At 49.6% G+C, this 25225-nt stretch overlaps 2 protein-coding genes and 1 pseudogene across 3 annotated transcripts in view; all 3 read right to left on the bottom strand.

Annotated features, from left to right (window-relative positions):
• The window catches only part of LOC116982168 (zinc finger protein 239-like), a 1102810-nt gene that overhangs the window by 499791 nt on the left and 577794 nt on the right, over nt 1–25225 (bottom strand). The window lies entirely within an intron of this gene.
• Nucleotides 1015–2972, bottom strand: LOC116982174 (annotated as a pseudogene).
• LOC116982165 (tubulin alpha chain-like) lies at nt 9730–13889 on the bottom strand. Of its 2 annotated transcripts, none has more exons than XM_033035475.1 (5): nt 13881–13889; nt 11470–11692; nt 11178–11326; nt 10220–10900; nt 9730–10026 (listed from the first exon to the last, which is right to left on the bottom strand). In XM_033035475.1, exons 1-5 carry the CDS (start codon nt 13881–13883, stop codon nt 9730–9732), a joined length of 1353 nt encoding a protein of 450 aa, XP_032891366.1. In that variant the 5' UTR covers nt 13884–13889. The 2 variants fall into 2 exon arrangements, with proteins under 2 accessions (XP_032891366.1, XP_032891365.1); XM_033035474.1 differs by lacking the exon at nt 13881–13889 and adding an exon at nt 13557–13574.

Genomic DNA, 25225 nt, shown 5'->3' with positions numbered 1-25225 from the left:
ATGTGCGGCGTAGTTTCTACGACGTGTCTATTGGAAAGGCTTTTCAATAGACGCGTCGAAGTACCGTAAATAGAGGGATATGGATCATGCACTGGCAGATGAAATAAGTCTAACTTGGCAGCATGTTCGGCGCAAATCCTGTGGGCCGCTGGATCCGTTCCTGTGCTGTACTGTGGAATGTTCTGTGGTCTATGAACACTGGAGTATCTCCCATTGTCGGCTCCCGGTCAGCCCGCTCCATCAACACAAGGAGTTTCAATGACTGGAACGTTGTGGTCCTTGGACCCCCGTGCTCTTTCAAGAAACAGATTGCTTCCCCCAATAGCCAATCCCCATCTTTACAATCATACCCATCCCGAGATATATCAGTGTGACGATTTGTGAGAGGCGATGATTTACGATGCTAGGACTCGTAGGATTGAGATTTAAAATGTTTGGAGTAAAGACAGCTGAGTAATGTTCCTGTGGAGGTATATGAACCCATGAGCGGCATAGATAGAGTTAATGCACAGAAACCTTCAGCACCAAAGATGAATCAAAAACTAGAGGGCATAGGATCAAGCGCCTTGAGTATTAGAAAGGCGCTATATAAATCCCATCCATTATTATTATTATTATTATAGGATCAAGATGAGAGGGGAAAGAGTTATTGGAAACTGAGGGGACATATATCTCGCAGGCGGTGGTGGGTACATGGAACGAGGTTCCAGGTGATCTAGTAGAGGCAGGTACAGTAACAATTAAAGGATATGTATGCAGTTTTGTGTCGGAGAATTGGATAGAATGATATTCGCCAAACGTGGGCAAATTGGATGATCAGAGATGAAGCGGCATGGTGGGCATGGACAAGTTGGGCCGAAGGGTCTGCTTCCACGGTATGAAACTATAGACATTAAGCAATTGTGGCTTTGCGAAGGACGCAATAGCAAACTATGTCTCAAATATATTTAATTTCATAAATTAGATCTACACCAGTATTAAAAATAATTAATCTTTCCAGATATACAACAACATTCACTCTTCCTCTTCCGCCTTCCTGTCCAGATCCGCCGAATCGATGCCCACTTCCTCGTAGTCCTTCTCCAGCGACGCCATGTCTTCCCGCGCGTCCTGGAACTCTCCTTCCTCCAGACCCTCTCCCACGTACCAGTGGACAAAGGCCCGCTTGGCGTACATCTTGTCGAACTTGAGGTTCATGCGGGTCCAGGCCATGGAGATGGCGGTGGTGTTGCTCAGCATGCAGACGGCTCTTTGTACCTTGGCCAGGTCGCCCCCCGGCACCACCGTCGGGGGCTGGTAGTTGATGCCCACCTGCGGGGGAGAGAAAGAAGAGACTCATAGAAACTTTCAATAGTATCCATTGCGAGCTAAATGTTAAGAAAGCTGGGCCACCGTTCAGGAAGGTTCTCGTCTGTTCTGGGTGTGGTAGATATCACAATACAGTGTGGAACCGCGGGTTGGATCAAGCTTATGTTGCGTGGATTGGTTTACAATCTACACCTACCTTGAACCCGGTCGGGCACCAGTCCACGAACTGGATGGAGCGCTTGGTCTTGATGGTGGCGATGGAGGCGTTGACGTCTTTGGGCACCACGTCCCCGCGGTACATCATGCAGCACGCCATGTATTTTCCCTGGCGGGGGTCGCACTTGAGCATCTGGTTGGCGGGCTCGAAACAGGCGTTGGTGATCTCCGACACGGACAGTTGCTCGTGCTAAGCCTTCTCGGCCGAGATCAGGGGCCCGTAGGTCACCAGCGGAAAGTGAATGCGCGGGTAGGGGACCAGGTTGGTCTGGAGCTCGAGCAGGTCCACATTGAGGGCGCCGTCGAAGCGCAGCGAGGCCGTGATGGACGCCACTACCTGCGCCAGCAGGCGGTTGAGGTTGGTGTAGGTGGGCGCTCGATGTCCAGGTTCCGCCGGCAGATGTCGTAAATAGCCTCGTTGTCCAGCATGAAGGAGCAGTCGGAGTGATCCAGCGTGCAGTGGGTGACCAGCACCGCGTTGTAGGGCTCGACCACGGCGGTGGAGATCTGCGGCGCCGGGTAGACGGAAAACTCCAGCTTGGATTTCTTGCCGTAGTCGACGGAGAGTCTCTCCATGAGGAGGGAGGTGAAGCCCGAGCCGGTGCCGCCCCCAAAACTGTGGAAGATGAGGAACCCCTGCAGTCCGGTGCACTGGTCGGCCTGTGGGCAGATAAAGCGGAGAGCATTGAGAAGGCGAAAGGTGGGGTGAGTGTGAGTGTTGCAGGAGTAAACTGACCCTCTGGAGAGGTGTCTAACGTCTGTGGTCCCACCCTAACAACAATAATTTGTGTGTAACATCTGGAATTGGACAATTGCTAGAGAGTATTCTGAGGGATAGGTCATTCACGAAGAGCGGAATTGTCGCGGGCGAACCAGGGGCGCCAGATCGTTGAATAACGGGCGCTGGTTCACGGTTGGATTGGGTTCCACAACCTACCAGCTTCCGGATGCGATCCAGGACCAGGTCGACGATCTCCTTGCCGATGGAGCAGAGGCCCCGGGTGTAGTTGTTGGCCGCGTCCTCCTTGCCGGTGATGAGCTGTTCGGGGTGGAAGAGTTGCCGGTATGTGCCGGTCCGCACTTCATCTACAGGGGAGCAAACAGAAAACGGAGAATGAACCAGTTCATTAAGAAACGGGTTCATTAAGAATCACACGCCCCGCAGCAAACGCCGTGGGGAAGGTTTAAGACAAGGGTCAACATGTCAGGACTCTCCCGTTTCACCTTACCGATCACCGTGGGTTCCAGATCAATGAACACGGCCCGGAGGACGTGCTTGCCCGCCCCCGTTTCGCTGAAGAAGGTGTTGAAGGAGTCGTCTCCGCCCCCGATGGTCTTGTCGCTGGGCATCTGTCCATCCGGCTGGATCCCGTGCTCCAGGCAATAGAGCTCCCAGCAAGCATTGCCGACCTGAACTCCGGCCTGGCCGATGTGGATGGAGATACACTCACGCTGGAGAGAGAGAGAAAGATGGGATGGGTCGGTGGAGGAAAAGGGGAAGAGATTATTGTGTTATTCCCACGGATATCGGTTCCGAGTGCTAACATTTCCCCCACGCCACACCACAGTGTGCGACCGGATCAACGCGTTTACGCAGCATGGTCACCGCGGAATCACTCTGCACACATGGGCCTTCGTTCCCGGTGCTTTGGAGTTATCCCGGCTCTCCCCATCACCGGTTTCACACGCCGCCCCGCCGCCCAGTCACTCCTGCCCTCAGTAAGGTTCACCAGACTGATTCCTGGGATGTCAGGACTTTCATTTGAAGAAAGACTGGATAGACTCGGCTTGTACTCGCTAGAATTTAGAAGATTGATGGGGGATCTTATAGAAACTTACACAATTCTTAAGGGGTTCAGACAGGCTAGATGCAGGAAGATTGTTCCCGATGTTGGGGAAGTCCAGAACAAGGGGTCACAGTGGAGGAGACTGTGACGCAATGCGACGCCGCTCCGGTATTTATACGGCCTCCGGGGATAGAACGGTGGCGTTGGCCAAACGCGCGCCGATTGGGCAATGAGAACAATGACCTTGGTTGCCACAGGAAACAAACATAGAAGGTTCCAAGGCGCTCGTTGATGAATAATCCACAGTGTGTGACGTAGAACAATGGACCTTCGATGACGCATTCCATTGTCTGCCTTCACCTCCCAGATTCCAATCTATCAATTACAGCTGGAAATTAAAGTATCTGACCACATGCCTCCAAATGATACCTAGTAGCAATGTTACAAAATTTTGAGATTTAAAAAATCAAGTCTGCAGTTTATCCCATCAGATAAAGCATAAAAAGAAGTTTAATTTGACACCTAATTCACTTTCATATCTCAAGTATTTAAAAGGTTATGGGCATTTTCATACTCGGAAATTAGCATCTTGTTCCCTATTGATTTTCTATGGACATAACAAAAAAGTTGTGATCGTGAACAGTCAAAAGCCCATAACTTTCTTAAAAATTAAGAGAACTGAATGAAATTTTCAGTTATCATAGATTGAAGCATTCTGAAACAAATACAAAATAATCTTACTTGGATGACCTGAAATTAAAGCATATAATTAGTTAGTTACCCAATTGTAGCTAATTTCAAACTTCAATTACTAGATCTAAACATCTATCCATTTCTTAATAAATGATTAACATTTTTAAATTGCTTAAGTGTCCAAATAATATTCACAAATAATTCACAATAAAACATGATTTTTAAATCTCATTTGCATTAATTTATAGGCCAAATGGAAGGAATTTAGTGTTCAATTGCTGTAAATAAATGCCCATTTAAATCAGCTTTCCAGTGGGTCCCTGTGGAACGCGCTGGTTTAGAACGTTCACATTGCGCTAGATTTGTGCCTCAAATGCCCAGAAAAATACTGCGGGATATAATGGGCCCAAAATGAGCTGCTCGCAATATTAAACTTTGTATAAAGGGATCTTAAGAAGCCCTTTTTAATGTAAAAATAAGCTACATACCTTCTGTTGCCTGCTTTATGAGACCCTGCGGTTGCTGGTGGTCGCGGGTTTAGAGATTGATTTTTAAACTACTATAACTATTATCCAAGGCCTTTAAAACTAATAATAGCTTTTGCGACGAGGTCTTCCAGCGATTTTTCGTTAATAATTAACTAGGCTGAACATCCTCGATTGGAACAGCCTAGAGAAAATCGCGTTTTAAACCCGCCCCCTCTAAACAGCGCCAAAATCGCGCACACCCGCAGCGACAGATTTTCAACGACGCTTCAGGTACGTTTTGCAACATACCTATACCTAGCGCCAACTATTTGACTTCCTAACCCCATGCAATCAACTGGTCGTATTAATTTAGCCACTTTATCAGTGGGAAACGTTGCTGCCGATCACAGCGAATGTGATGTTAATCCCACGCATACAAGGGATAACCATCAATTTCGCTCCGTTCATCATAATCCGGGATCCCCGGTCTATCATCGCATTGTCTGAGATCAATGGTTATTGATTGATTACCATCACGTGTGCTGCGAAACAAAATGTTAGGCGTACTATACAGGCAGATCACATCACTCCTCAGTATATCTGGTAGCGCTACACGAAACAAATGAGCAACGTGCAGAGTGTAGTGTCACATCTAGAGAATAAAAAGAGCATTTTTATTTTCAAGCATGAGGACCACAGGAAGGTAGCACACGAGAGGTCAGCTGGGAACAAGCTGTCCCTGAATCAGGTGGTACGTTCTTTCATGCTTTGGTACACGCTGTCCAACAGAAGTGGAGAGAAGAGTGAATGACCGGGGCTTAAGGGAGGGAGGGGTTAGGGGTGGGAGTGGCCCTTGATTGTGACGATGGCATGCAATTAGATGCCAATTGATAAATCTCGGATTAATAAAGTGCCATTGCACATCTTGATTGATTGAAAGATGTACTCTACAAATATGATGACGCGCAATCCATCAGAGACCCAGCAATCTCCAATTTCGTTAGGATGAATCACAAGCATATCACATTGATGGCTTTATAGAGACATAGGGTGTAGAAACAGGCCCTTCGGCTCAACTCCCACACCGGCCAGCATGTCCCAGCTACACTGGTACCACCTGCCTGCCTTTGGACCATATCAATCCAAACGTGTCACATCAACCTGTTTAACTGTTCCTTATACGTTCGGATAGTCTCAGCCGCAACTACCCCCTCTGGCAGCTTGCTCCATGCAACCACTGCTTTTTGTTTGAAAAGGTTACAGCTCAAATTCCTATTAAATCATTACCGCTTCACCTTGAATCTATTGGACCTCGATGCTCCTACTCTGGGCAAGACATTCTGTGCATCTACCCGACCCGTTCCTCTCATTATTTTTAACACCTCTATACGATCACGGCTCATCCTCGTGCGCTAAGGAATAGCGACCCAGCCTACTCAACCTCTCCCATAAATTCAGACCCCCTAGCCCTGGCAGCATCCGCGTAAATCTTCACTCATTGGCTGCCGGGGTATAGGGGTCGGTGGTGTGGCCGCTGCTCTTCACGTTGTATATTAATGGTTTGGATGAGGGAATTGAATGCTTGGTGCGAAGTCTGGTGATGCTGCGAAGGTCGGTGGAGGGGCAGATAGTGTGGAGAAAGCAGCGACTCTGCCGAGGGATTTGGGCATGTTTGGAAAGTCGGCAAATACATGGCAGATGGAATATGGCGCAGCAAAATGCGGAGACCGGCATTTTCATATTAGGAATCAATCGAAGATTATTTTCTAAATGAGGAGAGAATTGTGAAATCTGAGGTGCAAAGGGAGTCGGGAATGCCCATACAGGATTCCCAACAATATATTTTGCAATTCGAATTGATAGTAAATCAGTAAAATGCAATGCAAGCATTTATTTGGGGAAGACAAAAATGTCCCATGGCCATTTCCTCCTCATCCAATCAAGAACTTCCCTTCCTTGCGCGTGAATGGTCCTCCCCTCTCCCCGCCTCCCATCGTATAATCTATATATAGTTGAAACCCATGGGATTTTTCATATTCCCAGTGGTCAAGGACATTTGACCTTCCCGATTCCCTACCTAAGTGCTTTGTTCCTTTTTGTAAATTCCATCGGGTCCCTGCCCAATCTCAACTTCCTAAAACTTACTTGTATTTCCTTTTGTGTAGGAATGAACTACAGATGCTGGTGTACCGCCGAAGATAGACACAAAATGCTGGAATAGCAGCGGTCAGGAAGCATCTCTGGAGAAAAGGAATAGGTGACGTTTGCGGTCGAGACCCAATTTCAGACTCATCAGTTTCCTTCAAGTGTATTTTGTTTTTCAGAGATACATCGCGAAAAGAGTCCCGTCGGCTGGCCGAGCGTGCGGCGACCAGCAATTCCCCTACCTCAAAGTTATCCTACACACTAGGGACAATTTACAGACGCCAAATTAACCTGCGAAACTGTAAGACTTTGGAGTGTGTGTGGAAACCGGAGCACGCTGGGAAACCCGACGCGATGACAGGGAGAACATACAAACTCCGTGCAGATAAGCACCAGTAGTCAGAATCGAACCCGTGTCTCTGGCGCTGTAAAGCACCAGCTGTAACGGGAATGCTGATACAGGATTCAGAAAAATGTAATTTGCAAGTTGAATTGATAGTAAGGCAGGAAATTGCAATACAAGCATTTATTTGGGGAGGACAAGAATATTTAAAAAAAAACCGGATGTAATATTGAGGGTTGAAAAGGCACTGGTGAGCGCATTTGGGGTATTGTGACCAATTTTGGACCCTATATCTAAGGACTGGTGTGCTGGCGTTGGAACGGGTATGGAGGATGATTATGATCACAGCACCGATTTGGGTTCACGTATGATAAACGTTTGACGCCACTGTGCCTGCACTCGCTGGAGTGCAGAAGGAAGAGGCGAGAACCTGACTGAAACAAATGGGTTGCAAAGGCTATCGCGTGAAGGCAGGGGAAGTAAGATCACCCACGATTAAATGGCGGAGTAAGCTAGAGTCATAGAATGATACAGTGTGGAAACAGGCCCTTCGGCCCAACTTGCACTCACCGGCCAACATGTCCCAGTTACCCCGGTCCCACCTGCGTGCACTTGGTCCATATCACTCCAGATCTGTCCTAGCCATGTAGCTATGTAACTGTTTCTTGAACGTTGGGACAGTACCAGCATCAACTAGCTCCTCGGGCAGCTTGTACCGTACACCCACCAGCCTTTGTGTGAAAAGGTTCGCCTTCAGATTGCTTTTGAATATTTCCCCTTCACCTTGTACTTATGTCCCCTGGTCCTCGATTCCCCTACTTTGGGCAAGAGACAGTAAGAAATGTGGGAGAACTGGGAAGGACCTATTATCTGTTATTTGCACTTGATCAGTTTATTTATTCATGTGTGTATATATTTATATAATGGTATATGGACACACTGATCTGTTTTGTAGTAAATGTCTACTATATTCTGTGTGCTGAAGCAAAGCAAGAATTGCATTGTCCTATCAGGGACACATGACAATAAACTCTCTTGAACTTGAACTTGAAGGGGGAGGGGAGCGAGAGAGAGGGAAAGCAAGCGTTATTTGAAATTAGAGAAGTCAATGTTCATAGCGCATGGGGCGTGAACTACCGAAGCAAAGTATGAGGTGCTGTTCCTCCAATTTGCGTTGGGCCTCACTCTGACAATGGAGGAGGGCCAGGACAGAAAGGTCAGTTTGGGAATGTGAGGGGGTGTTAAAGTGCTGAGCAACCGGGAGATCAGGTAGGTTTCGGCGGCCTGAAATGGGAGATCGACTGTCGGAACCTATAGGCCGGGTTGGGTCCGGACTGGGAATTCTGGAATCAGAGCTGGAATCCGTGAAGTAAAACAAGAGGCGCACGCAAGTCCCGATTAAATAAAGGGGGGGGGGGGGGGGTGGTAACGTGATTTGATAGTTTATTGTGGAACGCCGAGGTTGAAGAGAGACTTGATGGAGGTATAAACATTATGAGAGTTATGCCCCTGTCCCAATTAGGAAACCTGAATGGAAGCCTCTGGAGACTTTGCGCGGTTCCCGGAGGTTTTTGTCAGTCTCCCTACCTGCTTCCACTACCTGCAACCTCCGGCAACCACCTGCTTCCACTACCTGCAACCTCCGGGAACCGCACGGAAACCTTGGGTGTGGCGCAAAGTCTCCAGAGGTTTCCGTTCAGGTTTCCTAAGTGGGACAGGGGCATAATAAGAGATAGGGTAGAGAGACACAGCAGGTTTCCCATGGTGGAAATGTGTAACCCCAGAGGGGTAGCTATGAAATAAAAGGGGGACATTTTAACGAAGACGTGCGGCGTAGTTTCTACGACGTGTCTATTGGAAAGGCTTTTCAATAGACGCGTCGAAGTGCCGTGAATAGAGGGATATGGATCATGTACTGGCAGATGAAATAAGTCTAACTTGGCAGCATGTTCGGCGCAAATCCTGTGGGCCGCTGGATCCGTTCCTGAGCTGTACTGTGGAATGTTCTGTGGTCTATGAACACTGGAGTATCTCCCATTGTCGGCGCCCGGTCAGCCCGCTCCATCAACACAAGGAGTTTCAATGACTGGAACGTTGTGGTCCTTGGACCCCCGTACTCTTTCAAGAAACAGATTGCTTCCCCCAATGACCAATCCCCATCTTTACAATCATCCCCATCCCGAGATACATCAATGTGACGATTTGTGAGAGGCGATGATTTACGATGCCAGGACTCGTAGGATTGAGATTTAACAAGTTTGGAGTAAAGACAGCTGAGTATTGTTCCTGTGGAGGTATATGAACCCATGAGCGGCATAGATAGAGTTCATGCACAGAAACCTTCAGCACCAAAGATGAATCAAAAACTAGAGGGCATAGGATCAAGATGAGAGGGGAAAGAGTTATTGGAAACTGAGGGGACATATATCTCGCAGGCGGTGGTGGGTACATGGAACGAGGTTCCAGGTGATCTAGTAGAGGCAGGTACAGTAACATTTAAAGGATATGTATGCAGTTTTGTGTCGGAGAATTGGATAGAATGATATTCGCCAAACGTGGGCAAATTGGATGATCAGAGATGAAGCGGCATGGTGGGCATGGACAAGTTGGGCCGAAGGGTCTGCTTCCACGGTATGAAACAATAGACATTAAGCAATTGTGGCTTTGCGAAGGACGCAATAGCAAACTATGTCTCAAATATATTTAATTTCATAAATTAGATCTACACCAGTATTAAAAATAACTAATCTTTCCAGATATACAACAACATTCACTCTTCCTCTTCCGCCTTCCTGTCCAGATCCGCCGAATCGATGCCCACTTCCTCGTAGTCCTTCTCCAGCGACGCCATGTCTTCCCGCGCGTCCTGGAACTCTCCTTCCTCCAGACCCTCTCCCACGTACCAGTGGACAAAGGCCCGCTTGGCGTACATCTTGTCGAACTTGAGGTTCATGCGGGTCCAGGCCATGGAGATGGCGGTGGTGTTGCTCAGCATGCAGACGGCTCTTTGTACCTTGGCCAGGTCGCCCCCCGGGACCACCGTCGGGGGCTGGTAGTTGATGCCCACCTGCGGGGGAGAGAAAGAAGAGACTCATAGAAACATTCAATAGTATCCATTGCGAGCTAAATGTTAAGAAACCCGGGCCACCGTTCAGGAAGGTTCTCGTCTGTTCTGGGTGTGGTAGATATCACAATACAGTGTGGAACCGCGGGGTGGATCAAGCTTATGTTGCGTGGATTGGTTTACAATCTACACCTACCTTGAACCCGGTCGGGCACCAGTCCACGAACTGGATGGAGCGCTTGGTCTTGATGGTGGCGATGGAGGCGTTGACGTCCTTGGGCACCACGTCCCCGCGGTACATCATGCAGCACGCCATGTATTTGCCCTGGCGGGGGTCGCACTTGAGCATCTGGTTGGCCGGCTCGAAACAGGCGTTGGTGATCTCCGACACGGACAGTTGCTCGTGGTAAGCCTTCTCGGCCGAGATCAGGGGCGCGTAGGTCACCAGCGGAAAGTGAATGCGCGGGTAGGGGACCAGGTTGGTCTGGAGCTCGAGCAGGTCCACATTGAGGGCGCCGTCGAAGCGCAGCGAGGCCGTGATGGACGACACTACCTGCGCCAGCAGGCGGTTGAGGTTGGTGTAGGTGGGGCGCTCGATGTCCAGGTTCCGCCGACAGATGTCGTAAATAGCCTCGTTGTCCAGCATGAAGGAGCAGTCGGAGTGCTCCAGGGTGCAGTGGGTGACCAGCACCGCGTTGTAGGGCTCGACCACGGCGGTTGAGATCTGCGGCGCCGGGTAGACGGAAAACTCCAGCTTGGATTTCTTGCCGTAGTCGACGGAGAGTCTCTCCATGAGGAGGGAGGTGAAGCCCGAGCCGGTGCCGCCCCCAAAACTGTGGAAGATGAGGAACCCCTGCAGTCCGGTGCACTGGTCGGCCTGTGGGCAGATAAAGCGGAGAGCATTGAGAAGGAGAAAGGTGGGGTGAGTGTGAGTGTTGCAGGAGTAAACTGACCCTCTGGAGAGGTGTCTAACGTCTGTGGTCCCACCCTAACAACAATAATTTGTGTGTAACATCTGGAATTGGACAGTTGCTAGAGAGTATTCTGAGGAATAGGTCATTCACGAAGTGCGGAATTGTCGCGGGCGAACCAGGGGCGCCAGATCGTTGAACACCGGGCGCTGGTTCACGGTTGGATTGGGTTCCACAACCTACCAGCTTCCGGATGCGATCCAGGACCAGGTCGACGATCTCCTTGCCGATGGAGCAGTGGCCCCGGGCGTAGTTGTTGGCCGCGTCCTCCTTGCCGGTGATGAGCTGCTCGGGGTGGAAGAGTTGCCGGTATGTACCGGTCCGCACTTCATCTACAGGGGAGCAAACAGAAAACGGAGAATGAACCAGTTCATTAAGAAACGGGTTCATTAAGAATCACACGCCCCGCAGCAAACGCCGCGGGGAAGGTTTCAGACAAGGCTCAACATGTCAGGACTCTCCCGTTTCACCTTACCGATCACCGTGGGCTCCAGATCAATGAACACGGCCCGGGGGACGTGCTTGCCCGCCCCCGTTTCGCTGAAGAAGGTGTTGAAGGAGTCGTCGCCGCCCCCGATGGTCTTGTCGCTGGGCATCTGTCCATCCGGCTGGATCCCGTGCTCCAGGCAATAGAGCTCCCAGCAAGCATTGCCGACCTGAACTCCGGCCTGGCCGATGTGGATGGAGATACACTCACGCTGGAGAGAGAGAGAAAGATGGGATGGGTCGGTGGAGGAAAAGGGGAAGAGATGATTGTGTTATTCCCACGGATATCGGTTCCGAGTGCTAACATTTCCCCCACGCCACACCACAGTGTGCGATCGGATCAACGCGTTTACGCAGCGTGGTCACCGCGGAATCACTCTGCACCCATGGGCCTTCGTTCCCGGTTCTCTGGAGTTATCCCGACTCTCCCCATCACCGGTTTCACACGACGCCCCGCCGCCCAGCCCCGGGATCACCCACCATGATGTCCCTTCCAGTCTCTCAGCTCCAGACAATGTGTCGCATTCGCCGAACGCGTCCCTTTTATACCCTGCCCCAATAGAACGTTCATACACCCGGGCCGCGCTGTGATTGGCCGCCAGCGACCCGTGGAACGCGGAGACAAAGGCAAAGAGAACGCCGATTGGTTCTCAGCGAGAGTGACGCAACAGAGGCGACCTGTTCTTCGAACGGCGCAAAGAACCGTCGGCATCTTGGCGTCACAACCGAGGATCACTGGACGTTTCAATAGTCGCGTCAACCCCCTGTCCCACTTAGGAAACCCGAATGGAAACCTCTGGAGACTTTGCGCCCCACCCAACGTTTCCGTGCGGTCTCCCTACTAGAATTTAGAAGATTGAGGGGGGATCTTAGAGAAACTTATAGAATTTATAGAAATACATTCTTGCCCTCAGTAGGGTTCACCAGACTGATTACTGGGATGTCAGGACTTTCATTTGAAGAAAGACTGGATAGACTCGGCTTGTACTCGCTAGAATTTAGAAGATTGAGGGGGGATCTTATAGAAACTTACACAATTCTTAAGGGGTTCGGACAGGCTAGATGCAGGAAGATTGTTCCCGATGTTGGGGAAGTCCAGAACAAGGGGTCACAGTTTAAGAATAAGGGGGAAATCTTTTATGACCGAAATGCGAAAAAACATTTTTCACACAGAGAGTGGTGAATCTCGGGAATTCTCTGCCACAGAATGTAGTTGAGGCCAGTTCATTGGCTATATTTAAGAGAGAGTTAGATGTGGCACTTGTGGCTAAAGGTATCAGGGGGTATGGAGAGAAGGCAGGTACAGGATTCTGAGTTGGATGATCAGCCAAGATCATATTGAATGGCGGTGCAGGTTCGAAGGGCCGAATGGCCTACTCCTGCACCTATTTTCTATGTTTTTCTGTTACCTGCTTCCACTACCTGCAACCTCCGGCAACCATCTGCAACCTCCGGGAACCGCACGGAAACCTTGGGTGGGGCGCAAAGTCTCCAGAGGTTTCCGTTCCGGTTTCCTAAGTGGGACAGGGGCATAACTCTCTCCTCGATCCCCCCTCACTCCCACTGTTACCTCAATTCCTCACTCCTCTCTAGTCCTCCATGCCCTCACTCCCTTCCACCAGTTCCTCCCCTCACTCCTCCCTTCTCCTGTTCCTTCACTCTCCACCGCACTCCCTCCCTCCCTGCCTGCACCCCAAGCCTGGTCACTCCCTCTTCCTCAACCCTACTGTGTTCCCTCATCCCCCTGCTCTTCTCCAGCCCAGCTCCTGTTGAGTAAGTCACACGTACTCAGGGACTGGTACAACAGTATTTACTGAGTAACACATACAACACTCAGCAGCATATTAATTCTACCGTGCTGCATCACCAACTAACTGCACATGTCGGCTTGTGATAATATGAATGGTGTAGTAATAGGCGGAGCCTGTATTAATAAATCATTACATTGGTTAGTAAGTAATGTAACCAATCTACATTCCTTGTAAGAATAATAACAATAAAAAGTGAAACACGACTACAATAAAGTGATATAGTAAGTAAGTAAAGAAGACCCATAACACACCGTGTCTTTACTACTGTTTTATTATCATTCATACAGGTTGCTTCCCTAGCTGTGCGTGGTCTGTCACCGGAGCTAGAGAGAGAGATACAGGGGTAGGGAGGTTACAATTATACTAGTGATGTGGGGAGTGGTTAGTAGTGGTGAGGTCACTATATTAAAGGTACATGCACAAGCCCTCTACATCCTACCCCTTGGAATCAAAAGCAATACTGTAGAGACAGGGCGACCACGACTCATACGCTACGAGCAACTAAACAAACAGTCAAACAGTGGTTAAGCAAAGTCCCCATAACGGACAGGGGGCTTGACCACGAGGCCGGAGCGGGTACGCAACTCGCCATCTCCCCCCTCCGCAGGAACAGCAGGAGCAGGAGCAGGAGCAGGAGCAGGAGCGGGCGAACGAACCGGAGAACCGGGAGGAGAGGGCGGAGGTGGAGACCGCGGAGGCGAAACAGGCGCAGCGGCTGGTGGGCGTGCCGGCGGAACTGGACTGGCGGCAGGAGAGCGTGGTTGATAGAGCTGAGATGGCAGGGTGCTGGGCATGCGAGGAGCGGCAGGTAAAGAGGATAGCGGAGGGGCAAAAGGGTCGGCAGGAGGTGGAGGGGGCTCATTGACGAAACGAAGATGTTGGCGGGACCGGCGATAAATGGTGCCGTCATGGTCAACGAGATAGGACCGCGGCGAACCAGCAGACCCGACGACAACGGCTAGCCGAGAGTGGCCGGAGGGGGATTGCATCCGCACTACCTGGCCAGGGAACAGGCGCGGGAGGGGACGGCAGGACCTGTCGTGGGAGCGCTTTTGTATATCATGCTTGTGGGCAATGCGCTCTTGGGCAGCAGGCGGCTGTAGAACTGATGGCATAAGCGACCGCTGGGACACCGGGATGGGAGGCCGCGTAGTGCGGGACATCAGCCGCTGAGCAGGCGAGCCCAGGGCAGGGTCATGGGAGATGTTACGTAGGTTGAGGAGGGCCAGGTAAAAGTCCGAACGAGAAAGCCGGCAGTGCTCCAGTAAGTCCTTGACACTGCGGACAGCGCGCTCAGCCAGGCCGTTGCTCTGCGGGTACTCGGGGCTGCTAGTGAAATGGCGGAAGTTCCAGCTGGCAGCGAAATCCCGAAATTCTGCGCTGCCATTGTCCGATTGCAGACTCGCGGGGGAGCCGAAGGTGGCGAAGTGGCGGCGCAGCCTGCCGATGACCGCAGCAGACGTGAGGGAATGCAGCTGGTCCACCTCGAACCAGCTGGAGTACGAGTCCACGAGAACCAGGAAGTGTTTGCCACGTCATTCAAAAATGTCAGTGGCGACCGCCATCCAAGGCAGTGCGGGGGCAGGCTGCTGCAGGAGCGGCTGCCGTTGCTGACGGGGAGAAAGACTGTTGCAGGCAGAGCAGGCGGAGACCCTCTCCCGGATGTCGTGGGCCATGCCGGGCCAGTAGAACTGGCTCTGGGCCTGAGACAGAGTTGCCTCGGCCCCGGGATGGCCGCTGTGGGCGGTTTGAAAGTAGTGGTCCCGCAGCGCAGCAGGCACCACAATCTTGTGGCCCTTCACCACCACACCGTCGTGCAGCACGAGCTCATCGCGGACCAGGAAGTAGGGCACGGCACCGGCCGGCAGGGACGAGCGGCGGTCGGGCCAGCCACTCCGGATGACGTCGGCAAGTTGTTGCAGGGCAGGATCCTTGGCAGTGTGCTTGACCAGGGACTGCATCTGCTGTGAAGGCACAATATTAACGTTAAGCACCATCAGGTCAGACGATTCATATGGGTGACGGGTAGTGGAAGTCAGCGGTGCGCGGGACGGCGTGTCGGCCACAAACATGTCCTTGCGCTTGCGGTAAACAATACGGAACGTGAAACGCTGAAGCTGCAGCATCATGCGCTGCAAACGGGACGAGGCGACGTGGATCGGTTTGTTTAAGATCGTGACCAGCGGCTGGAGTGGCTTTTTCACGGGGCGACGACGCAAGAGTGAACCAGAGTTTAACATCGTGGGAACCTCGTGCGATAACAGTACGGCATTCGTGGACCACCGTGGACCACCGTGGCGCTAACAACAGGTAGTCGTGTAAATTGGTCACTCGGGAGAAAATTCAAGAAAGTTTGAATTTCTCCAAGAGTGACTTGTACTCTTGTGGTTGAGCATTGCAACATTGTATGAACATAGTGGCCAGTGCGATATCCGTGCGATATCCGTAATAACTCTTGCGGGTACCGTGGGAACTCCTGCGAACGGTGAGTAACTGAGCAGTTTGATTGTCAGTGCTTGTTTTACCTCATTGTTAAATAAATATATTTTTTACTATCAGATTGATGTCTGCAATTCTTCATTAACACATCACTACAAGATGAATGTCTCTAATGTTATAATCCCTCTCATGCTGAAACACAAAATAGTTGAAGGGAGGTGAAATAATCACATTTTCATTCTTTTTCATTTTTGAGTGTTCAGGTACCTCACTTGCTGAGCTATTTTACTCCAGCAGTTTGTGTCTCTTTTTGTCTAAAGCAGTTTCTAAGACTGGAGGAACTCCGCGGGCCAGGCAGCAACTACGGAGGGAAATGGACAGGCGACCCTTTCTTCAGGCTGCCTTATCTCTCTCCCCCCTCCCCCCCCCCCCTCCCCCCTACTCCCACCCACACACAAATGCTGGAGAAACTCAGTGGGTGCAGCAGCATCTATGGAACGAAGGAAATAGGCAACGTTTCGGCCCGAAACGTTGCCTACTTCCTTCGCTCCATAGATGCTGCTGCACCCGCTGAGTTTCTCCAGCATTATTGTGTACCTTCGATTTTCCAGCATCTGCAGTTCCTTCTTAAACACAAATGCACCGAGTTCCTCCAGCATTTCGTGTTTTGCTCAGTATTCCAGCATCCGCTGTCTCCCGCGTCTCCAATAAAACAAAACTACTGTCAAAAGGGTGAAGAATAGGGGCAGAGATAGTTACATTCCTGATTAGTGCGGCTGTCAGGAGGTTATGGGGAGAAGGCAAGAGAATGTGGTTGAGAGGGAGAGATAGATCAGCCGCGATTGAATGGCGGAGTGGACTTAATGGACCGAATGGCCTAATTTTGCTCCTATAACTAACAAAGATAGTAATTGTTAGGGAAATGTAGTTATTAAAGACGAGGGGGAGCAGAAATGGGCAGTCTGGGATGGCTCGCGAGATACTTGCATAGAGGCACAAACGTTAAAGAAAGGGCAGATAAACAGAGAGGGGGGGGGGACTTCCCTCAGTGCCCACCTGTTACCATTAATTGGACAGTTCGGTCTGTGAAACGCAACACGCCAACCCCGACATCCAGCCCGGTGGTCAGTCCTTTGAAGATGGACACCAGTTGCTTGGAGTAACTCAGCCGGACAGGCAGCAAATCTGGAGAGAAGGAACGGGTGGCGTTTCGGGTCGAGAGCCTTCTTCAGACTGAGGTCAATCCCCTGCATGGATAACAGGAGTCCCAGCCAACACGACAATCGCCCGCTGCACAGTCTCGGAGCTTCCACTGCGAAAACGGTGCCTACATTTGAGCACTTATGTAACTGAACCATCCTAACACCAACCACAGAGCATTCCTGAACTACTACCTACCTCATTCGAGACCCTCGGACTATCTTAGATCGTATACTCACTGGCTTTATCGAGTTACAGTGTGGAAACCGGCCCTTCGGCTCAACTTGCCCATACCGGCCAAAATGTCCCATCGAAACTAGTCCCATCTGCCTGCGTCTGGTCCATATCCCTCCCAACCTGTCTTATCCATGTACCTGTCTAAATGTTTCTTAAATGTAGGGATGGACCCAGCCTCAACTACCTCCTCTGGCAGCTTGTTCCATACACCCACCACCCTTTGTGCGAAAATGTTACCCCTCACTCAGATTCCTATTAGATCTTCCCCCCTCACCTTGAACCTATGCCCTCTGGTCCTCGAATCCCCTCTGTGGGCAATGGACATATATTACCCTGGACTCTGTCTATTTCCCTGCCTGTTCGTCTCATGGTTTTGTACACCTCTCAGCCTCTGTCCCCAGTGTGGAGTTAAGGGCTTGTTTATGGGCGCCCTGGGCTGAGAACTCTGGAGGATGGGTTTTAGACTTTATCGGGAATCGAGATAGACCCCGTAATGCAGGAGCAAAGAATCGCAGACGCTAATCTGCATTGGAAAGACACAATATGCGGGAGTAACTCAGCGCTGAAGAAGAGTCCCGACCCGAAACATCATCTATCCATGTTGTCTAGCGATGCTGCCTGACCCGCTGAGTTGCTCCAGTGCTTTGTGTCTTTCCACTAGACCTGTAATAAGTCTCGGCTGGGTGTCTACTGGGATCTCTGGTGTTTAATAGACGTCCTGATGTTGTTTTTGATCGGGTTTACTACTGACAGTATTTAATCAGATCCATATTAAATCATTTCCCCTTCACCTTAAACCTATGTAATCTGGTCCTCGATTCGCCTACTCTGGGCAAGAGACTGTGCATCTACCCGATCGATTCCTCGCATGATTTTAAACATTATCTTGCACACAGCGTTGTTCCCTTCACCTTGTATACACCATTTATGGCTCGATTGTTACTATTTATTGTCTGTCTACTGACTGGGTAAACGTTTGAAAGTTTCACCTCTCAGTAGATAATAAAATAAGACAACCATCACGGACAATGTGAGACAAAGTCTTTATTCCTATTTGACAAAATAAAAAGACGACTTCTTGCACATATTGAGAGAAGGTGCATCACACCAAACAACATTTGTCTAAAAAACCCCAGATTATTCTTCAGCTCATTAAAGAGCTCGGGTGAAATTCTGACAAAGTTTGTGAATGCACTTTTATCCTCTTCGCACAGCACATTAAGCAGCTGATCATATTGTCCAAATTAAGGTCTCCGTTGAAAGATGGGCTTCACCCAGTGAGACTTCCTCTTAATTCTCTTTTTAATTAATCTCACCCTTCTGCCTTCACGCAAGCGTTCTCGATGCACATAGTGGGCTGCTGCATACAACGCGTCAATGAAAATAACCACCATCCTGTACTCGAAAATACTTAGTATAGGCATGTCTCCAAATGAGCCAATTCAACCAAGGGAGGAATATAGTGTGTGAAAAAACCCAATATAGTGTGTGAAAACAAAGTAACATCATTTGTGCCACGTGATTAACAACACTACAGTTCACGATGTTCATTCAAGATTAACGGGAAAGCTCGGGAGACGGACAAGTCACTCGCACAAATAACAGAAATGCCGAGTACCGTGGGAACTCTTTATCTGTCCCCCGTTATATCGTGCGAAACTCGTGCTGGACCACGACCACTTCACTCTGGTGACATCTTGCGTCAACCGTTTCGATCGTGAAGGTGTTGCCCAGAATGTAGTCTTTAAACTTGGAGCAGGCAAACACCACGGCGAGCAACTCCTTCTCTATTTGAGCATAGCGCTGCTCTGCAGGGGTCATGGTGCGGGACGCGTAGGAAACAGGCAGCTGCAGGCCATCGTGGAGCTGCAGGCAAGCGGCACCAAGACCGAACTTGGAAGCGTCCCAGGTGAGGACAATGGGACGTCGCAGGTCGAAGAATTTGAGAGTGGGGGTACTAACCAGCCTGGACTTCAGGATTTCAAAAGCCCTCTGATGTTTCGGGAACCAGGCCCAGGCAATGTCTTTCTTGATCAGCTCCCTCAGGGGCGCGCTCAGCTCGCTGAGGTCGGGGATGAACTACCCCAGGTAATTGACCATGCCCAGGAAACGCTGTAGGCTGGGCACGTCGGAGGGCGCAGACATCCCGGAGACCGCAGCCGTCTTCTGTGGGTCCGGCTTCAGCCCCGCGGCCGTGAAGACGTGGCCCACATAGGTGACCTCCGGGACGCGGAAACGGCACCTTTTGGGGTTAAGCTTAAGGTTGATCTCACGGGCCCGATCCAGGACTTGGCGGAGGTGGCGGTCGTGCTCAGCAACGTCCTTGCCGTAGACCAGGATGGCGTCGACGATGATGGCACACGGCAGACCGGCAAACAGCTGCTCCGTCGTTCGCTGGAACACCTCGCTGGCAGAGTTGATTCCGAATGGCATGCGGAGGAATCGGAACCTGCCGAAGGGCGTGCTGAAGGTAGTCAGGTAGGAGGATCGTTCATCCAGCGGTATCTGCCAGAAGGAGCTCTTGGCATCGAGAACCGAGAAGACAGTGGCGGCCCAACCTGTGCAGCGACGTCCTCCACCGTTCGCATGGGGTAGTGTGGGCGCTTGATGGCAAGGTTCAGGTCCTTGGGGTTGATACAAATGCCAATTTCGCTTTTGTCCTTCTTTACAGCGGCCACCATGGTGGAGACCCACCGGGTGGGATCGCTCACCTCCTTGAGGATGCCCGTTGCCACCATGTGAAGCAAAGTCGACTCCACCTTGTCCTTCATGGCAAAGGAGACGCGGTGCGGCGGGCGGATCACTGGCTCAACGCCGGGGTCGACAACGATCTTGTAACTGCAGGGCAGCTTGCCCAGCTTATCGTCGAAACGGTCAGGGTATTCGTTAAGGGAGTCCAGGGGGGACCGCACTAGGTGGATATCACGGTGGAACGAGACTAAACCGAGGTCCTGGCACGCACGGGCGCCCAACAGGGTGATGTTGTCAGTATCCAGCAGATAAAAAGTGAGGGGCCGAGAGGCCTGCAGGACTTTGCAGATCAGAGTAGCATTTCCGACTGGTTCGAGCACACCTCCCCCGTAGGCATGCAGCAGGGAGTTGTCGGGAGTAACCCTCTCACCAGACCTTATCTTCTCGAAGTGACTTATCGACATAGCATTGGCAACCGCCCCCGTGTCGACCTTCGCAGGGAAGGTCGATCCATTCACAGTAACGCGAACTGAAGGGTCCGTTATCAGGGCAGGTGCATCCAGCAGTGAAAATATGCTGGTGTCCTCGTGGGAGGAACTGGTATCAGAATCAGGGAGTTCGTCAAGCTGGTACTGGGAACCGAGCGCGCTATTTGCCTCAGCAAGGTTGTTTACCATTCTCCGAGGAGCAGGGACAGGTTTCCCACGGGAGCGGCAGGCGGCCGAAAAATGGTTCAGTTTTCTGCAAAAATTACAAGTCTTGCCCAGCGTTAGGCATACATTAAACTGGTGGGAGGCAAAGTTGCAGTTGGGGCAGCGCCGGGGGCTGCCACCCCCAGGAGCAGGGGACCCCCGTTGCCGCGGCGGGCCGACGTTGCGCCGGCGGCCAGCAACGCTGGCAAAGTTAATATCCTGGGCAGCAGGCGGCACCGCGGAGGCGACAGCCGCCGCCATGCGAGATACGTGCATGGCATCGTCCAACGACAAGTCGGGCTTCCTCAAAGGTTCAGCCCGCAGTTTCTCGTCCTGTAGACCATATACCAGGACGTCCCGGGTCAGCTGATCGGGGGTCAGCGTGTCCAGGCGGCAGCGCCGCGCCAGATGCCGTAACGCGGCGATATAGTTATCGATCGACTCACCGGGGCTTTGGCGCCGGGTGAAAAACTTAAACCGCTCTAGGATGCTGTTGGTGGGGATGTCGCACAGCGCGGTAAACTTAGCGATAAGACATACCGGGTCCCGGACATCTTCACCAACGCCGTAGACAAACGACTCAGATCGTTCCAGGGCATCGGGACCAGCCAGGTTGAGGAGAAGTGAAGCTTGCGTTGCAGGGGCGGCAGCAGGATGGGCAATCGCGAGGTAGTGCTGAAAGTCACGCCGAAAGACACCCCACCGATGAGCAATGTCCGAGTCAAAGACAAGGACATCTGGCTTGCGGCAATAGTTAGCCATGGCACAGAAAGCACACAGCGTGAAGGGGAAGGGAACTGGGCGAGAAACAAAAAAAAAACCGTCAAACAGTACGACTATGACACCATGTAAAGATGGCCCATAACACACCGTGTCTTTACTACTGTTTTGTTATCATTCATACAGGTTGCTTCCCTAGCTGTTCGTGGTCTGTCACCGGAGCTAGAGAGAGAGATACAGGGGTAGGGAGGTTACAATTATACTAGTGACGTGGGGAGTGGTTAGTAGTGGTGTGGTCACTATATTAAAGGTACATGCACAAGCCCTCTACCGTAAGTAAGTACATTTTATTTATATAGCACGTTTAAATCAACTCGCGTTGAAACCAAAGTGCTTTACATAGCAACGTTACAAAATTTTGAGATTTAAAAAATCAAGTCTGCAATTTATCCCATCAGATAAAGCATAAAAAGAAGATTAATTTGACACCTAATTCACTTTCATATCTTCAGTATTAAAAATGTTATAGAAACATAGAAACATAGAAATTAGGTGCAGGAGTAGGCCATTCGGCCCTTCGCGCCTGCACCGCCATTCAATATGATCATGGCTGATCATCCAACTCAGTATCCCGTACCTGCCTTCTCTCCATACCCTCTGATCCCCTTAGCCGCAAGGGCCACATCTAACTCCCTCTTAAATATAGCCAATGAACTGGCCTCGACTACCCTCTGTGGCAGGGAGTTCCAGAGATTCACCACTCTCTGTGTGAAAAAAGTTCTTCTCATCTCGGTTTTAAAGGATTTCCCCCTTATCCTTAAGCTGTGACCCCTTGTCCTGGACTTCCCCAACATCGGGAGCAATCTTCCTGCATCTAGCCTGTCCAACCCCTTAAGAATTATGTAAGTTTCTATAAGATCCCCTCTCAATCTCCTAAATTCTAGAGAGTATAAACCAAGTCTATCCAGTCTTTCTTCATAAGACAGTCCTGACATCCCAGGAATCAGTCTGGTGAACCTTCTCTGCACTCCCTCTATGGCAATAATGTCCTTCCTCAGATTTGGAGACCAAAACTGTACGCAATACTCCAGGTGTGGTCTCACCAAGACCCTGTACAACTGCAGTAGAACCTCCCTGCTCCTATACTCAAATCCTTTTGCTATGAAAGCTAACATACCATTCGCTTTCTTCACTGCCTGCTGCACCTGCATGCCCGCTTTCAATGACTGGTGTACCATGACACCCAGGTCTCGCTGCATCTCCCCTTTTCCTAGTCGGCCACCATTTAGATAATAGTCTGCTTTCCTGTTTTTGCCACCAAAATGGATAACCTCACATTTATCCACATTATACTGCATCTGCCAAACATTTGCCCACTCACCCAGCCTATCCAAGTCACCTTGCAGTCTCCGAGCATCCTCCTCACAGCTAACACTGCCCCCCAGCTTAGTGTCATCCGCAAACTTGGAGATATTGCCTTCAATTCCCTCATCCAGATCATTAATATATATTGTAAATAGCTGGGATCCCAGCACTGAGCCTTGCGGTACCCCACTAGTCACTGCCTGCCATTGTGAAAAGGACCCGTTTACTCCTACTCTTTGCTTCCTGTTTGCCAGCCAGTTCTCTATCCACATCAATACTGAACCCCCAATGCCGTGTGCTTTAAGTTTGTAAACTAATCTCTTATGTGGGACCTTGTCGAAAGCCTTCTGGAAGTCCAGATACACCACATCCACTGGTTCTCCCCTATCCACGCTACTAGTTACATCCTCGAAAAATTCTATAAGATTCGTCAGACATGATTTACCTTTTGTAAATCCATGCTGACTTTGTCCAATGATTTCACCACTTTCCAAATGTGCTGCTATCCCATATTTAATAACTGACTCTAGCAGTTTCCCCACTACCGATGTTAGACTAACTGGTCTGTAATTCCCCGTTTTCTCTCTCCCTCCCTTCTTAAAAAGTGGGGTTACGTTTGCTACCCGCCAATCCTCAGGAACTACTCCAGAATCTAAAGAGTTTTGAAAGATTATTACTAATGCATCCACTATTTCTGGAGCTACTTCCTTAAGTACTCTGGGATGCAGCCTATCTGGCCCTGAGGATTTATCTGCCTTTAATCCATTTAATTTACCCAACACCACTTCCCGGCTAACCTGGATTTCACTCAATTCCTCCAACTCCTTTGACCCGCGGTCCCCTGCTATTTCCGGCAGATTATTTATGTCTTCCTTAGTGAAGACGGAACCAAAGTAGTTATTCAATTGGTCCGCCATATCCTTGTTCCCCATGATCAACTCACCCGTTTCTGACTGCAAGGGACCTATATTTGTTTTAACTAATCTCTTTCTTTCCACATATCTATAAAAACTTTTGCAGTCAGTTTTTATGTTCCCTGCCAGTTTTCTTTCATAATCTATTTTTCCTTTCCTAATTAAGCCCTTTGTCCTCCTCTGCTGGTCTCTGAATTTCTCCCAGTCCTCCGGTATGCTGCTTTTTCTGGCTAATTTGAACGCATCATCCTTCGCTTTGATACTATCCCTGATTTCCCTTGTTATCCACGGATGCACTACCTTCCCTGATTTATTCTTTTGCCAAACTGGGATGAACAATTTTTGTAGTTCATCCATGCAGTCTTTAAATGTCTTCCATTACATATCCACCGTCAACCCTTTTAGAATTAATTGCCAGTCAATCTTGGCCAATTCACGTCTCATACCCTCAAGGTTACCTTTCTTTAAGTTCAGAACCATTGTTTCTGAATTAACAATGTCACTCTCCATCCTAATGAAGAACTCAACCATATTATGGGCACTCTTGCCCAAGGGGGCACGTACAACAAGACTGCTAACTAACCCTTCCTCATTACTCAATACCCAGTCTAAAATAGCCTGCTCTCTCGTTGGTTCCTCTACATGTTGATTTAGATAACTATCCCGCATACATTCCAAAAAACCCTCTTCCTCAGCACCCCTGCCAATTTGATTCACCCAATCTATATGTAGATTGAAGTCACCCATTATAACGGTTTTGCCTTTGTCGCACGCATTTCTAATTTCCTGTTTGATACCATCTCCAACTTCACTACTACTGTTAGGTGGCCTGTACACAACACCCACCAGCGTTTTCTGCCCCTTAGTGTTTCGCAGCTCTACCCATACCGATTCCACATCCTGCAAACTAATGTCCTTCCTTTCCATTGCGTTAATCTCCTCTCTAATCAGCAACGCTACCCCACCTCCTTTTCCTTTCTCTCTATCCCTCCTGAATATTGAATATTGCCATTTTCATACTCGGAAATTAGCAACTTGTTCCCTATTGCTTTTCCATTGACTTAACACAAAAGCTGTGATCAAGGACAGTTAAAAGTCCATAACTTTCTTAAAAATTAAGAGAACTGAAAGAAATGTTCAGTTATTATAGATTGAAGCATTCTGAAACAAATATTAAACAATCTTATTTGGATGACCTGAAATTAAAGTATAGAATTAGTTAGTTACCCTATACCCACAGCCATCAGGCTATTAAACCTGGCTCGGACAAAACTCTGATTATTAATAACCACTTTCTGTTATTTGCACTTTACCAGTTTATTTATTCATGTGTGTATATATTTTATCATGGTATATGGACACCTTTATCTGTTTTGTAGTAAATGCCTACTATTTTCTGTGTGCTTAAGCAAAGCAAGAATTTCATTGTCCTATACAGGGACACATGACAATAAACTCACTTGACTTGACTTGACTTGAATTGTAGCTGATTACAACATTCAATTACTAGATCTAAACATCTATCCATTTCTTAAGAAAAGATTAACATTTTTTAAATAGCCTAAGTGACCAAATAACATTCAATTCAATTCAATCCAATTCAATTCAACTTTAATGTCATTGCACAAATACTGAGTATGGGTACAACGAAATGCAGTTTTGCGTCAGTCCGTAGT

This window comes from Amblyraja radiata, chromosome 16, assembly GCF_010909765.2.
Source record: "Amblyraja radiata isolate CabotCenter1 chromosome 16, sAmbRad1.1.pri, whole genome shotgun sequence".
Taxonomy (NCBI): Eukaryota; Metazoa; Chordata; class Chondrichthyes; order Rajiformes; family Rajidae; genus Amblyraja; species Amblyraja radiata.
Note: the sequence above shows the minus strand (reverse complement) of the source record. Positions and strands in the feature narration are given on the sequence as shown.